The following is a 12067-nucleotide window of genomic DNA, read 5'->3' on the forward strand; positions in this document are numbered from 1 at the left end:
AGACATGGTTCTGGATGAGCAGGACCTTAGGGCTTGCAGTCACGCCCATTCACAGCATCCTCCATCACATCCTCATCACACCCATCACATCCCCTCATCCCACACGAGGTTATGACCTCCAACACTGTGGGACACAATCATGGATGAAGGGGACACTCTGTCTCCAGGTGCCACCATGCATAGACTCACTCCTCCACCCCAGACCTCCTTATCCTCCCCCTGCCCCCACACCTAATGACAGCTCCTTCCCCCAGCCTCAGCCCCGTCTCTGTCCCTGCAGTGCCCGTGGCCAATGCCACCATCACCCCTGGCCCCCCGGCACTCCAGGTGCACGCAGGTGACCCCGTGACCCTGCGCTGCTCGGTGCAGGTGGGCTCAGCACCTGTCAATTTCACCTGGATGCGTGACGGCCGGGTGGTGGCCCAGGGTCCCCTCCTGGATCTTGGGGACATCGATGTGGGACATTCTGGCATCTACCAGTGTGTGGCCACCAACCAGCTGGATGAGCACCGCGTTTTCCGGGCACTCAGCCCAGAGCTGGCCCTGGAGGTGACACCACGGGGACACTGGGGCACAGGTGGGGTCATATGGAGTCCCTGTGGGGGTCTGAGATCCTTCAGTCTTTGGTGACCCTGATTTGCTCCCACACTGTTCCTGTCAGTGACACAGATGGGACAGAGCACAGGAGGGGCCATCTGAGGTCACTGCAGTTGCAGGACCCTGGGGCTGATGGGTGACCCTGATATGTCCACCTGTTTCTTGCAGTGGCTGCCGGGGTTGGTGGTTCCTTATTGTTCCTGGTCCTGCTCATGGGTGTCATTGTGGCCTGGAAATGGTGGCACCGCCTGGGTGGGTGACAATGGGGGGACAGGTGTTTCGGGGAGCAGTGGGAAATTCCCAGATTTAAGGGGCAGTAGGGCAGCACCCACAGCCCCAGACCTGGGGGAGGCTGAGCCCTTAGCAACCTTGGCTGGCGATTCTGGGGGCTTGGGGGAGGTGTTGGAGGGTCGTGTGGGGATGTTGAGGTTTCTTTCAGGGATCCTGGGGGAGTTTGAGTTGTCTCCCTCCCTGCTGAGCTTGGGATTCTTGGGGTTCAGGGGGTCCAGAGCACTGGGGTAGTTCAGGGGTTCTAGAGGGTGTCAGAGATGCTCAGGGGTCCTGGGGGCAATTGATGGTCCAATGGGGTTCAGGATTCCCATGGGTGCTCAAAGGCCCCAGAGACCCCACAGTCATCCCTCGCCTCTCTTCTTTGCAGCCACCAGGAAGCACCAGGAAAGGTGAGTGGGGGCTCCAGTCGCAACTTTTCTTTTACTCTCACTGCCAAAACCCCCCATGGGCTCCCAAAGACCCCTCTATCCCTACAGGGCCCTTCCGGAGCCCCTGGCCTCCCTGGAGGATGGGGAGGTTCTGTACACCCATGTCGTGATAACTGAGCGGGCAGTGGGTGAGTACAGGGACAGGGGAAATACAGGGACAGGTCACCCACAGGTGTCACCTCACACCTGGGTCCCCAAAACCGGTGTTTTCCACAGGGACCCCCCATGCCGCTCCTCCTAAGGACACCAAAGTGACATACACAGAGGTGGCAGGACGCCACAGGCGACTGCAGGACCCCAGTCACATCTACGAGACCGTTTCGTGACACTGGGGGAACTGGGACACACTGGGGATCCCCTCCCCCTGGGCTCCCGTGGTTGCCATCCTGCCCAGGGTCTTGGTCACAAGTCAGGGGGCTACTCAAGGCACCCAGAGTGCCCCATTCCACCTCCCAGTACCACCAGGGATTATCCCATCCCAGTACCCCCAATTGTACCCATTCCCCCTCCCATTGCTCCCAGTTTCCTCAGTGCCAACCCCATTCCCTCCGCACAGTGCTCCCAGTACCCCCAGAGGCTTCCTATTTCCCATTGCAATGCCTCCCATTGCTCCCAGCAGATCCAGTTACTCCCCATTCCATGGTCCAGTGCCAGAGGGGCACAGGGCATGTTTCCCTGCTGTTGGGACCAAAATATAGCTTTTTGGTTAAACTGGCAGAAATGGTGTTTCTTTGTTCAGCTCTCTTGGGCTTTAGCAATGGGATTCTCCAATTTCAGGCTGCCACTAAAAACTAGGGGCTGCTGCCCTTCCCCTCCCAGTGGAGGCACAAAAGACAAAGATCCCAAAGGGCTGAGAGAACAACGATTTCCTGCACTGTGGGTTTTCTGGAGCCTCCCCCTTTTCCAGGGCAGGCAGGATCAATCCGTGTCAGTTGAATTCCCTCTGTCTCCACAACAGCTCTGCCAAAACCCAGCGATGCCCTCTGGGCTCCCTGAAATCCCCTCTCCTGACAGAATCTGTGCCAAGGATTCCCACGGCCACTCCCAAGGGGCTGATTTGGCCATTCCCACTCGGGGTCACTTCAGCAGGATCTGTGTCCGCGGTGCTGCCGGGAGCCGTGCAGTCTCACCCTGGGCTTTCTGATCCAGAGCTCAGCACCGCCATCGAGCTCTGCCTGCCTGCCCTGCCTGTGCCTGCTGCTGGCCAGAGGATCCTGGCTGCCCCTGCTGACTCAGATTTGGGAAATGTCCAGTGCTGAGACTGGACACTGACCATGTGGGTTTGTGGGGGGAACACCCACTTCTTTCCCTCCCATGCCAGTCAGTTGTTACCACCCGGGGAATTTCTGAGCTCACATCAGACCCTGCCCACTATGAGTGAGTCACTGCAGCTTCTGCCTGCTGGAGCCACTAGCGCCCTTTACCAGCTGTGGTCATAACCACACCAAAGGGGAAAAAGTAGCACTGCGTCGGTGGGAAACTTCTGTTATTGTGTTGTTGTTGTTTATTCTGTTCCATTCTATGTATTTACTAGCAAAGAGCTGTTATTTCTTTTTCTACATTTTTTCCTGGAAGCCCTGTAATTTCAAAGTTAAAATAATTTGGAAGGTGGGCTCTTCTTTTTATTCCAGAGAGATTCCTGCCCTCCTTGTCAGACATTTTTCTTTTAAACCAAGACCCTTTCCTATGGAAAAGAGCCATACTTGGAGGCCTGGCACCCATGATCAAACATGGGGTTCTGCCTCCTAAGCTTGCAAATATCTGCAGATTGCTCCCAAGCAAAACCAGCCAGGACCAACAGCTCGAGCTGGTCTTGGCCTCCTGGGGGCTCTCTCAGCTGGCCCTGAGACTCTGAGATGGAAAAGTTTCTTTCCTGTGGGAAAGAGCCATCATTTGAGACCAGGCATCGGCAGCCAAAACCAGGATTCTGCCTCCTAAAATTACAAACATCTGAGGATTGCTCCCAGACAAAAGCTGCAAGGATCAACAGCTCAGGCTTGGATTCCCAGGGGCTGCCCCTCAGCTGCCCTTGAGACACTGGGCTGGAAGTGTTTCCTTCCCATGGAAAAGAGCCAACCTTCAAGGCCAGGTGCCTGGGCCAGAAACTGGGATTCCACCTTCCTAAAATTGCAAACGTAGGAGGATTGCTACCAGTTGAAAGCTGCCAGGATGGCCGGCTATGGCTGACCTTGGACTCGCAGGGAAAGAACGGGAAAGCGTTGGGGTGGCACAGCCAGACACTCCGATTCCCCACAGCATCCTCGCCCCACCCTGTGCTCCAGCCCTGCCTGGTGCCCCCCACTGCCCAAAGCCCCATACCCGGTTCTTCCTGAACAGCAGCTGATCCATGGAGCTGCACTGGAGCCTCTGCTGGTCCTGGGCCTGTGGCTGATGGGGTCACAGCTAGAGCAAGTGGAGGGCACCAGGAGGGAGGTCCTGGGACAGATGGGCCAGGATGGTGGGGGGAAGGTCCCAAGAGGATGGGGGGGACAAGGGACCCTGGGGAGGTGTTGGGATGGAGGGAGTGGAATCCTGGGCTCAGAGCCCCAGCAGAGGTTGCAGCTACCAGTGTGCTGCAAGTGCCGCGACTGTAAGAGTGTGTGGGGATCGACTGTGACAGTGTGTCAAAATCCACTGTTGTGATTGACTGTTGCCATGGCAATGCTCCAAACAGCTCCCGAGACTCGAAGGGCATCCTTGAACAGGCAGGGAGCAAGAAGAAGCTGGGGTTGTCCAGAGTTGGGAAGGACTAATCCGAAAGATGGCAGAGCTGGAATTGCGACAGCCAAGAGGAGCCAGAAGTTGCAACAGGAACAGCCCTGCAGACAGCGAGTGCAGGGAGGAAGGAGGGGAACGAGGCGCTGAGGGCACCTGAACGGGGATCTCAGGGAGCCCAAAAGGAATGTTGGGCTTTGGCAAAGCTGCTGTGGAGACAGAGGCAGTTCCACAGCTCAATCCCTGGCCTGGGCCCTCCCAGAACGCTTCAGCTATGGAGCTGGTGAGTTTGGAAGAACAACAGGGTCCAATGGACACTACAACAGGACCCCATTGGAAACACGGCCTTGACCAGGACAAACACAAGGGTTGATGAGCTGAGATAAGGAACTGGGAGAAAACACTCCAAGGACAAAACAGGCTAAACTGAAGCTGCTGTAAAGTGAAATTTATTAGTAACAGAGTCAGAGGAGGATAATGAGAAGTAAAATAAGCCCTTAAGACACCATTCCTGCCCCCAGCCTTCCCACTGATAGCACAGGGGGAACAGGGTATGGGGCTTTGGGTCAGTTCATCACCAGAACCTTCTTGTGCTGCTTAGGGAGAGGAGTTCTTCCCCTGCATTGCTGTGAGGTTCCTCCCATGGGAGACAGCTCTCCATGAACCTCTCCAGCATGGGTCCAAAACTCTCAAGCAGCAGCACACACACTGCTGCAATGTAAGCTCCTCCCACAGACAGACCTCCCAAAACTGCTGCAGTGTGGCTCCCTCATCCACAGGATGCAGACCTCCGAGGCCAGGCTGTTCCATCTCGGGAGCAAGGCCTCTCTCTCTATGGGGTCTCCCAGTGGATCACAGCCTCCTCCAGGCATCCACCCGCTCCGGTGTGGCTCACCTTCCCATGGGCTGCAAGTGAATCTCTGCATCCCCATGGACCCCATGGGCTGCAAGGGGACAACCTGCTTCACCATGGTCTCACCAAAGCCGGCAGAGGAAATTTGGCTCTGGCACTAGGAGCACCTCCTCCCCCACCTTCTCCACTGACCTTGGTGTCTCCATGTTGTTTTCCCTCACATGTTCTCAGCTCCTCCTTCTTCTCTGGCTAGAATGAACTATATATGCATGTTGTTTTGATTTTTTCTCAAATATGTTATCACTGAGGTGTAACCAACATTTCTAATTGGCCCAGGCCACATTCCCTTAGATTTCACTTGGTTCCTGCAGTCGCCCATGAGATCCTGGCAGCTCTGCGTAGGTGACCTGGGGATCCTGGGGTGTGGTGGCACGGGGGGATGCTGCAAGAGACACTGGCTGTGGGATGGGGGTGGGGGTGACACCCTGGGTGACGTGTCCCTGCGTGTGCCACCCTGTACTCACCTCCCATCCTCTTGGTGAACACAACGTGGGTGTACAGCACCTCCCCCTCCTCTGGGGTCTCTGGGGGGACCCTGCTGGGATTAGGGGGTGTGTAGGAGGGGATGGGAGGTGTTGGGGGTTGGGATAAAAGGGGAGTCAGGGCTGACCCTCCCACTGACCTGTCCTGGTGCTTCCTGGTGGCTGCAAAGGAAGGAGGTGGGGGTGACTGTGGGGTCCCAGGGCCATGACCCTGCACAGGAATCCTGAACCCCCACTGGACCCTCAGTTCCCCCACGATCCCTGAGTATTCCTGAAGTGTCCAGGAACCCCTGAAACACCCCAGTGCTCTGGACCCTCTGAGCATCTAGAACCCCAAGCCTGATGGGAGGGCACCCCACAAACTCCCCCAGGATCCCTGAAAGAATCCCCAAGATCCCTGCTGCATCCTCCCAAACCCTTGAGGACCTCAGGCAAAGGTCACAGTGGGTTCAGCACAGTCCAAGTCAAGCACTGTGCTGCCCCATCACCCCCACATTCTAGAGGGCTTCCCACCTCCCGAGGCTCCCCATTGCCCCCATTGTCACCCACCCATGCTGTTCCACCGGTGCCAGCCCACAGCTACACTCAGGAGCAGGAGTAGGAACACGAGGGACCCACTGACCCCTGCAGCCACTGCTGGGGACAGAGTGGGACACATCAGCATCACCTGTCCCTCTGGGTGTCGTGCAACCCTGGTGACCACATGTGACCCCACCTGTGCCCCAGTGTCCCTGCGGTGTCACCTCCAGCACCAGCTCTGGGCTGAGTGCCTGGAACACGCGGTACTCATCCAGCTGGTTGGTGGCCATGCACTGGTAGGTGCCAGAATGTTCCACATCAATGTCCCCAAGCTCCAGGAGAGGACCCTTGGCCACCTCCAGCCCACTGTACAGCCAGGTGAAGGTGACAGGTGCTGAGCCCACCTGCACTGAGCAGCGCAGGGTCACGGGGTCACCTGCATGCACTTGGTGTGCCGGGGGGGCAGGGGTGATGGTGGCATTGGCCACGGGCACTGCAGGGACAGAGATGGGGTTGAGGCTGGGGGGAGGGGCTGGAACACGGTGTGGGGAGAGCGGGACGCGGTGGGGGGAGGTGGGTGGGATGGGAGGGAAGGGGGATGCCGTGGGTGGAGTCACCCTGAGCCCCAGGGTGCCACTCACCAAGGACAGTGACATTCAGTGTAGGGCTCTTGGCCATGCTCTCCCCGTTGCTGGCCCGGCACTGGTAGTGACCGCTGTCATTCTCGCCAATGCTGCTCAGCTCCAGGCGGGGGCCAGTGCCCAGCGGTGTCTCTGAGCCCTCCCGGTGCCAGGAGAAGGACAGGGAACCTGTCCCCACGGCCACTGCACAGCTCAGCACCAGGCGGTCACCCAGTGCCACCTGTCCCCTGGGAGGCTGGGCCGACAGGGAAACCCTCGAGAGTGAGTCCCCTGCAGGATGGGGACACCAGGGGACAGTGAATGACTTGGGGAAGGGGGATCAGAGAGAAATGGGAGGACCCCAGTGAGGACGAAGGGGGCCCAGAGAAGGGGGAAACTTGGAAAGTGGTAGAAGGGAGCCCAGGCAGGGATCGAGGGGATTCAGGGAGGACACTTGGAGAGGGATGGGGCGACCCCAGGTAGGAGTGTGGGGACCCAGACGGTGATGGGAGGACCAGGGAAGCATGGGAGGACCTCAGAGAGGGGTAGGTGGGCTCAGGGAAGGGGTCGGTGCAGGATGGAGGGAGTCGGGACACTGATGGGGGGACCTCGAGAGGAATTCAGGATGCGGTGAGGGAGAGGTGGGTGGACTCAGGGGGCAATCAGGGTGAGCAGGGCAGTGATGGGGGAGCCAGGAAAGGATGGGGTGACGCGGTCACGGTGTCAGGGAGGTATGGGGGTACTCAGGCAGGGATGGAGGACCCGGGGAGGCTGTGGGGGTTGCCGTGCCCATCCCCGCACTCACTGCGCACCGTGACGCGGAGCCGGGCGCTGCTCTTCCGCACGGCCCCCCCCTCGGAGCGCACCTCGCAGCTGTAACTGCCCAAGTGGGAGACCCCCACGGCGGGCAGCAGGAGCTGCGGGGACCCCTGCGGGCCCCCCAGCAACTGCCCGTCCCGGTAGAAGAGGTGCAGGAGAGGGGCTCGGGGCCGCAGGGGGCTGGGGGTGCTGAGGCAGCTGAGATTCAGGGGGGAACCCTCGGTGGGCTCGGATGGACCCTCCAGCTCCAGCACCGGCACCGAGAAGAGCTCTGGGAAGGAGATGGGAGGTGGGAATGTGACTTCAAGGTAACTGGGAAGTGGGTGTGGGGTTGTCCAGATATCGGGGTTTCGGGGTGCTCACCATGTACTGTCACTGTCACCGGCGGTGACCTCACCCACGGCGAGAGCTCGGAGTCCACCCAGCCCCCGCAGCAGTATTGGCCACTGTGGTGCAGCTGCAGGGGGGACAAGGACAGCTCGGTCCCATCGAGGGGCCTCCCCACCTCCTTGTCCCCAAGGTAAAAGCGCACCCCAGTGACTGATCTGTCCCGCCAGCTCCGGCAGCGCAGTGTCACCGTGTCCCCCTCCAGCAGCGCCCATGCTGGCACCTGCAGCACCAGCCGGTCTGTGGGACAGGGGTGACCTGTCACACCGGCCAGTTCCAGATGGCACCAAGACACCCCCATTGGGTCACACATAGGGGTCCCCAATTCCAACTGGAGGTCCCCTTGCACTGGGACGCTCTGTGATGTCCCCATGTGCAGGGGACAGGCTCTGGTCAATTAAGGGTGTAACCAAGGAAGCAGAGCCCACCCAGAACCATCAGGGTCCCCACGGGTGCCAGGCTGGGGACAGAAACCTCACTCACCATTTGCAATGGTCACAGGAGGGCTGAGCCCAGTGCCAGGTCTGTCACACATGTAGGTTCCTTTCTCCGTCACAAAGAACTGATCCCATTCCTCCTTCCCCCAGAGCTCCCCATCCTTGTACCAGGTGGTGAAACCGGATGTCCCTGAGCTTTGGCAGGTCAGTGTCACTCTGTCCCACAGCACCGCTGGCATCCAGGGGGGCTGCACAAGAAGCTGGGTGATCTGAGCACCTGCGGGTGACAGGGGACACCAGCCTGCCAGGGCCAGCACCGGGCTGGGGACAGTGGGGCAGGGACATGGCATTCCTTGGGGACTCACCAGCGAGGCTGAGGGTCTGGGCTGGAAGGGAGAAAGGAGAGGATCTGGGTGGGGGTGGCACTGCAGGGACAGTGGCACCAGGGGACACCTGAGTGAAGTCTGTTCCCAACCGTCCCTATGGGGACACTGCTGTGGCACAGAGGTCTCACGGACAGGAACACACTGGGGACCCCTGGCTCAGGTAGGTCATAGGGACACTGTGGACACCCCGGCAATGGTCACATGCTGGCAATGGTCACCTCCACCAGTCCCACAGAACACCCCTCCATGTCCACATCCCCATGGCTCTGTGCCTATGATCCCATTCCAGTGGCATCTGCCCCCATGGGCTGTCCTCATGTTGCTTGACCCTTGTCCCGGTCCCTGCAACCCCGTCCCCTTGTCCCTGTACCCACAGCTGGTCCAGCCCCAGGATGGCTCTTCTCACACCTCATTCCCCCGTTCTTGTTCCCTGTTCTTGTCCCCACAGCCACCCCACGACCACAGTCACACCAGGGTCCACACACATGGACTGGGTTTGGTGGCATTGGGGACCTCAGGGGACCCCGCAGCCCCCTGTGCCCCCTCCCCACTGCTCTCAGCCTCACCAGGGCCATCCCTGGAGCATCAGGCCAGTGCCCAAGGAACTCACCCCACAGGAGAAGTGCCATCTTCCCGGCCATCTCGGTGTCGCTGGCCACCCGAGCTGGATATCACACACTGACTGCGTCAACTGTCCCCTGGGTGGTGGCTCTTCGGATTAAGGGGAAGGAAGCGAGGTCAGGTCTCATCTCGCTGTGTGGGTGGCCCTTGGTGGGGGCAGGGTGGGGACAGGCTGGGGATATGATGGGGACATGATGAGGACACGGTGTTGTGAAGAGTGGGGGCTCAGGGGATGTGGGGAGCTCAGGATGAGTGTCCTGGGGCAATGGGGGTCCAGGGAATGGAGGTCCTGAGGAGGAGAACTCACAGGGAATGGCTGTCTGGGTATTGGGGGTCCCCATGCAGGGGGGTTCAAGGATGGGGGTCCCAGGGCAACATGGCATGTGGGTCCCAGGGCATGAGTCATGGCATGTGGGTCCCAGGGACAGGGGTGTGGGGGAAATGGGGGGACCCCTAGGAACTAGGGGATTCTTGGGAAATGGGGGCCCATTGGATTCAGGGAATGAGGGTCCAGGGACACAGGAATTCTGTTATCGTGGTTCCAGGGAGGTGGGACCTAAGGAATGGGGGTCCTATTTTTGGGTTCCCTGGGGAATGAGGGTCCCAGGGATGGGCAGTGGCTGGGTGGGCATGTGGGTTGAGCTCCTTCACTGGGTGACTCAGGTTTTGGGGAGACCCAGGGCACAGCAAAGCCCCCAGATTGGGGAGCACCTCATGAGGATAGTGAGGGTCTCCAATGTACTCCTGGGATGCGCCATTCATAAGTGAGGATTTTGCCTTTCTCTGTTTCTTTTTTTCTTATTTTCCACATTTTCACACTACCACCCCCACCTTGCCCTGCCCCAGTCCCAGGCTCAGCAATCCCAGGGAGCATCTGAGCAGGGAACAGGTTGGGGGGACCCAAGAAAGGGGTTTCAGGGAGTGCAGGGGTTTTGGGGAGGGTTGGGGGGGCTGTGGGGGATCGGGGTGTCTGTCTGTGTCCCCCAACACTTTCACTTTCCTTTTCCTGCAGCAGAAGGAAGAGGCTGTTTGTGGTGAGAGTCAGAAGAGGGGGTCAGGTTCTGTCCTGGGGTGTCAAATCCAGTGGGGTCCTGTCCTGGGGGATCCTTGTTCATGGATGACACGTCTTGGATTCCTCTGTCCAGGGAAGGGTCTGTCCATCCCCAGTGTCCCCAGTGGGGCATTGTGATCTCTGGGGTGCCACAACTTGGGAAATGCTCCATCCCCTCTCTGTCCCCCTTAACAGCACCTCTTCAGATTGGGAGCCCCCAGTCCCCCTTTTGGAGCCCCAAGGTGCAGCCCCTTCCCCTCCAATCTTGCAGCCCCCCAAGGCCTTTCTGTGGGTGAGAAGCCCCCACAGGAGTGACAGAAACCCCCACAACCTCCCAAAACCACCACCCCTCACTCCCCCTGCAGGGCCTCAATGCTGGGAACCAGGATGAGGATGAGACCTTCCAGATGAAATACCTGTGACCCCCCTGACTGTCCCTCCTCTGTCCAGAACATCCGAGGACCATTCTTCCCCCTCCCTCCAGCGCTGGGATGGAGAACTGGAGCTGACTTGAGAAGAGCAGCTTTTGCCAGCCCTGCTCTGGCCAGCCCCATGGGCAGCCAGGACCTGAGGCTCTCACCTGCCCCCTTGGCCCCCTTTGATTCTCACAGCTTTAGAGCTGCTCAAAGGTGAGAATTGTGTGGGGGAAAAGGCCTGGCTATGGTTTGCTCAGCCCTGCAAGAAGCACAGCAAGCCAACTGGAGCTCAAGCAGTGGCTCTGTGAGGGCATTTGATGGTTTTCAGAGCAGGGCTGGGTGGAAACCAACCGTGCAGGGGCAGCTGGGAGGGAACCAGTCCGGAAATGCAGCAATCGATCATTTTGTCCCTCTGGCCAAGGGACTGAGAGAGCCCCAGAACTCCTGCAAAGACAACAACAATCTGCTCAACAACCTGGCCTGGACCATCCACCTTCCTGAACAAAACCTGCAGCCTTTTGAAATCTCCCTGAAGGAATGTTTGGGTTCTGGCTGTGGCTGCCAGATGAGAGGGAAGAGTGTGGAAATATTGATCAGGGGCTCAACACATGGATCCTGGGAACACAGGGGTGAGAGCAGGAGCAGGGAGTTCCCAGGCAGGGGAATTCATGGCAGGATGGAGGGGATTTATCAGGGAATCACACTCTGAGGGACACACGGGCATTTCCACAGATTCCTGTGCAGTGGTCCAAGGATGGACAGAACTGTTCCTTTTTGGGAGCAGAATCTATGGAAAGTAAATTAAGTGTCAGGGTGGCAACGAGGAAAATGGGAAGAGTACCTAAATATGGCCCACAGAAGTCTTCCTTGTGGGGTGCTGCTCTTCTGGGGTTGCTGCCCAGTAGACAGGGAAGAATTGCATGGACCTGTTGGACACTCAGGGAGATTCCACACTCTGTATTATCCACAGCAGATGCTGCTGTGGGAAGCACCAATGGGCACCTAAAGGGAGCCATAAAGTCTTGTGGCTCTGGATGGACCTCCTCTTGAAGGTCAGGATTTTTTCCTTCCTTCCTTCCTTCCTTCCTTCCTTCCTTCCTTCCTTTCCTTCCTTCCTTCCTTCCTTCCTTCCTTCCTTCCTTCCTTCCTTCCTTCCTTCCTTCCTTCCTTCCTTCCTTCCTTCCTTCCTTCCTTCCTTCCTTCCTTCCTTCCTTCCTTCCTTCCTTCCTTCCTTCCTTCCTTCCTTCCTTCCTTCCTTTCTTTCTTTCTTTCTTTCTTTCTTGTCTCTCTCTCTCTCTCTGTCTGTGTCTGTCTGTCTGTCTGTCTGTCTGTGTCTCTCTCTCTCTCTCAGAACTTTTTTCCCATTTGTTGCCTAAGAGATGGGA

At 58.4% G+C, this 12067-nt stretch overlaps 2 protein-coding genes and 1 long non-coding RNA gene across 3 annotated transcripts in view; 2 read left to right on the forward strand and 1 right to left on the reverse strand.

The window, feature by feature from the left end:
• Nucleotides 1–9247, reverse strand: part of LOC146420332 (Fc receptor-like protein 4) — a 22445-nt gene extending 13198 nt beyond the window's left edge. The window contains exons 1-5 of the mRNA XM_085048412.1: nucleotides 9205–9247; nucleotides 8574–8594; nucleotides 8255–8485; nucleotides 7748–8011; nucleotides 6142–6438 (exon numbers count right to left, since the gene is read on the reverse strand). Of these exons, the coding sequence (XP_084904538.1) occupies nucleotides 6142–6438; nucleotides 7748–8011; nucleotides 8255–8485; nucleotides 8574–8594; nucleotides 9205–9235 (844 nt within the window). The 5' untranslated portion in view covers nucleotides 9236–9247. The remainder of the gene's footprint in view (nucleotides 1–6141; nucleotides 6439–7747; nucleotides 8012–8254; nucleotides 8486–8573; nucleotides 8595–9204) is intronic.
• LOC146420323 (low affinity immunoglobulin gamma Fc region receptor III-like) overlaps nucleotides 1–12067 on the forward strand; it is a 123413-nt gene that overhangs the window by 93360 nt on the left and 17986 nt on the right. The gene's annotated exons all lie outside the window — the stretch shown is intronic.
• Nucleotides 633–2037, forward strand: LOC146420333 (uncharacterized). Its single transcript, XR_014849203.1, has 3 exons — nucleotides 633–849; nucleotides 1256–1277; nucleotides 1365–2037. It is a non-coding gene; the product is annotated as an uncharacterized LOC146420333 (long non-coding RNA).

The sequence above is a fragment of the Lichenostomus cassidix genome, unplaced genomic scaffold (genome assembly GCF_008360975.1).
Source record: "Lichenostomus cassidix isolate B80296 unplaced genomic scaffold, HeHo_3.0 HiC_scaffold_852, whole genome shotgun sequence".
In the NCBI taxonomy this organism is placed as follows: Eukaryota; Metazoa; Chordata; class Aves; order Passeriformes; family Meliphagidae; genus Lichenostomus; species Lichenostomus cassidix.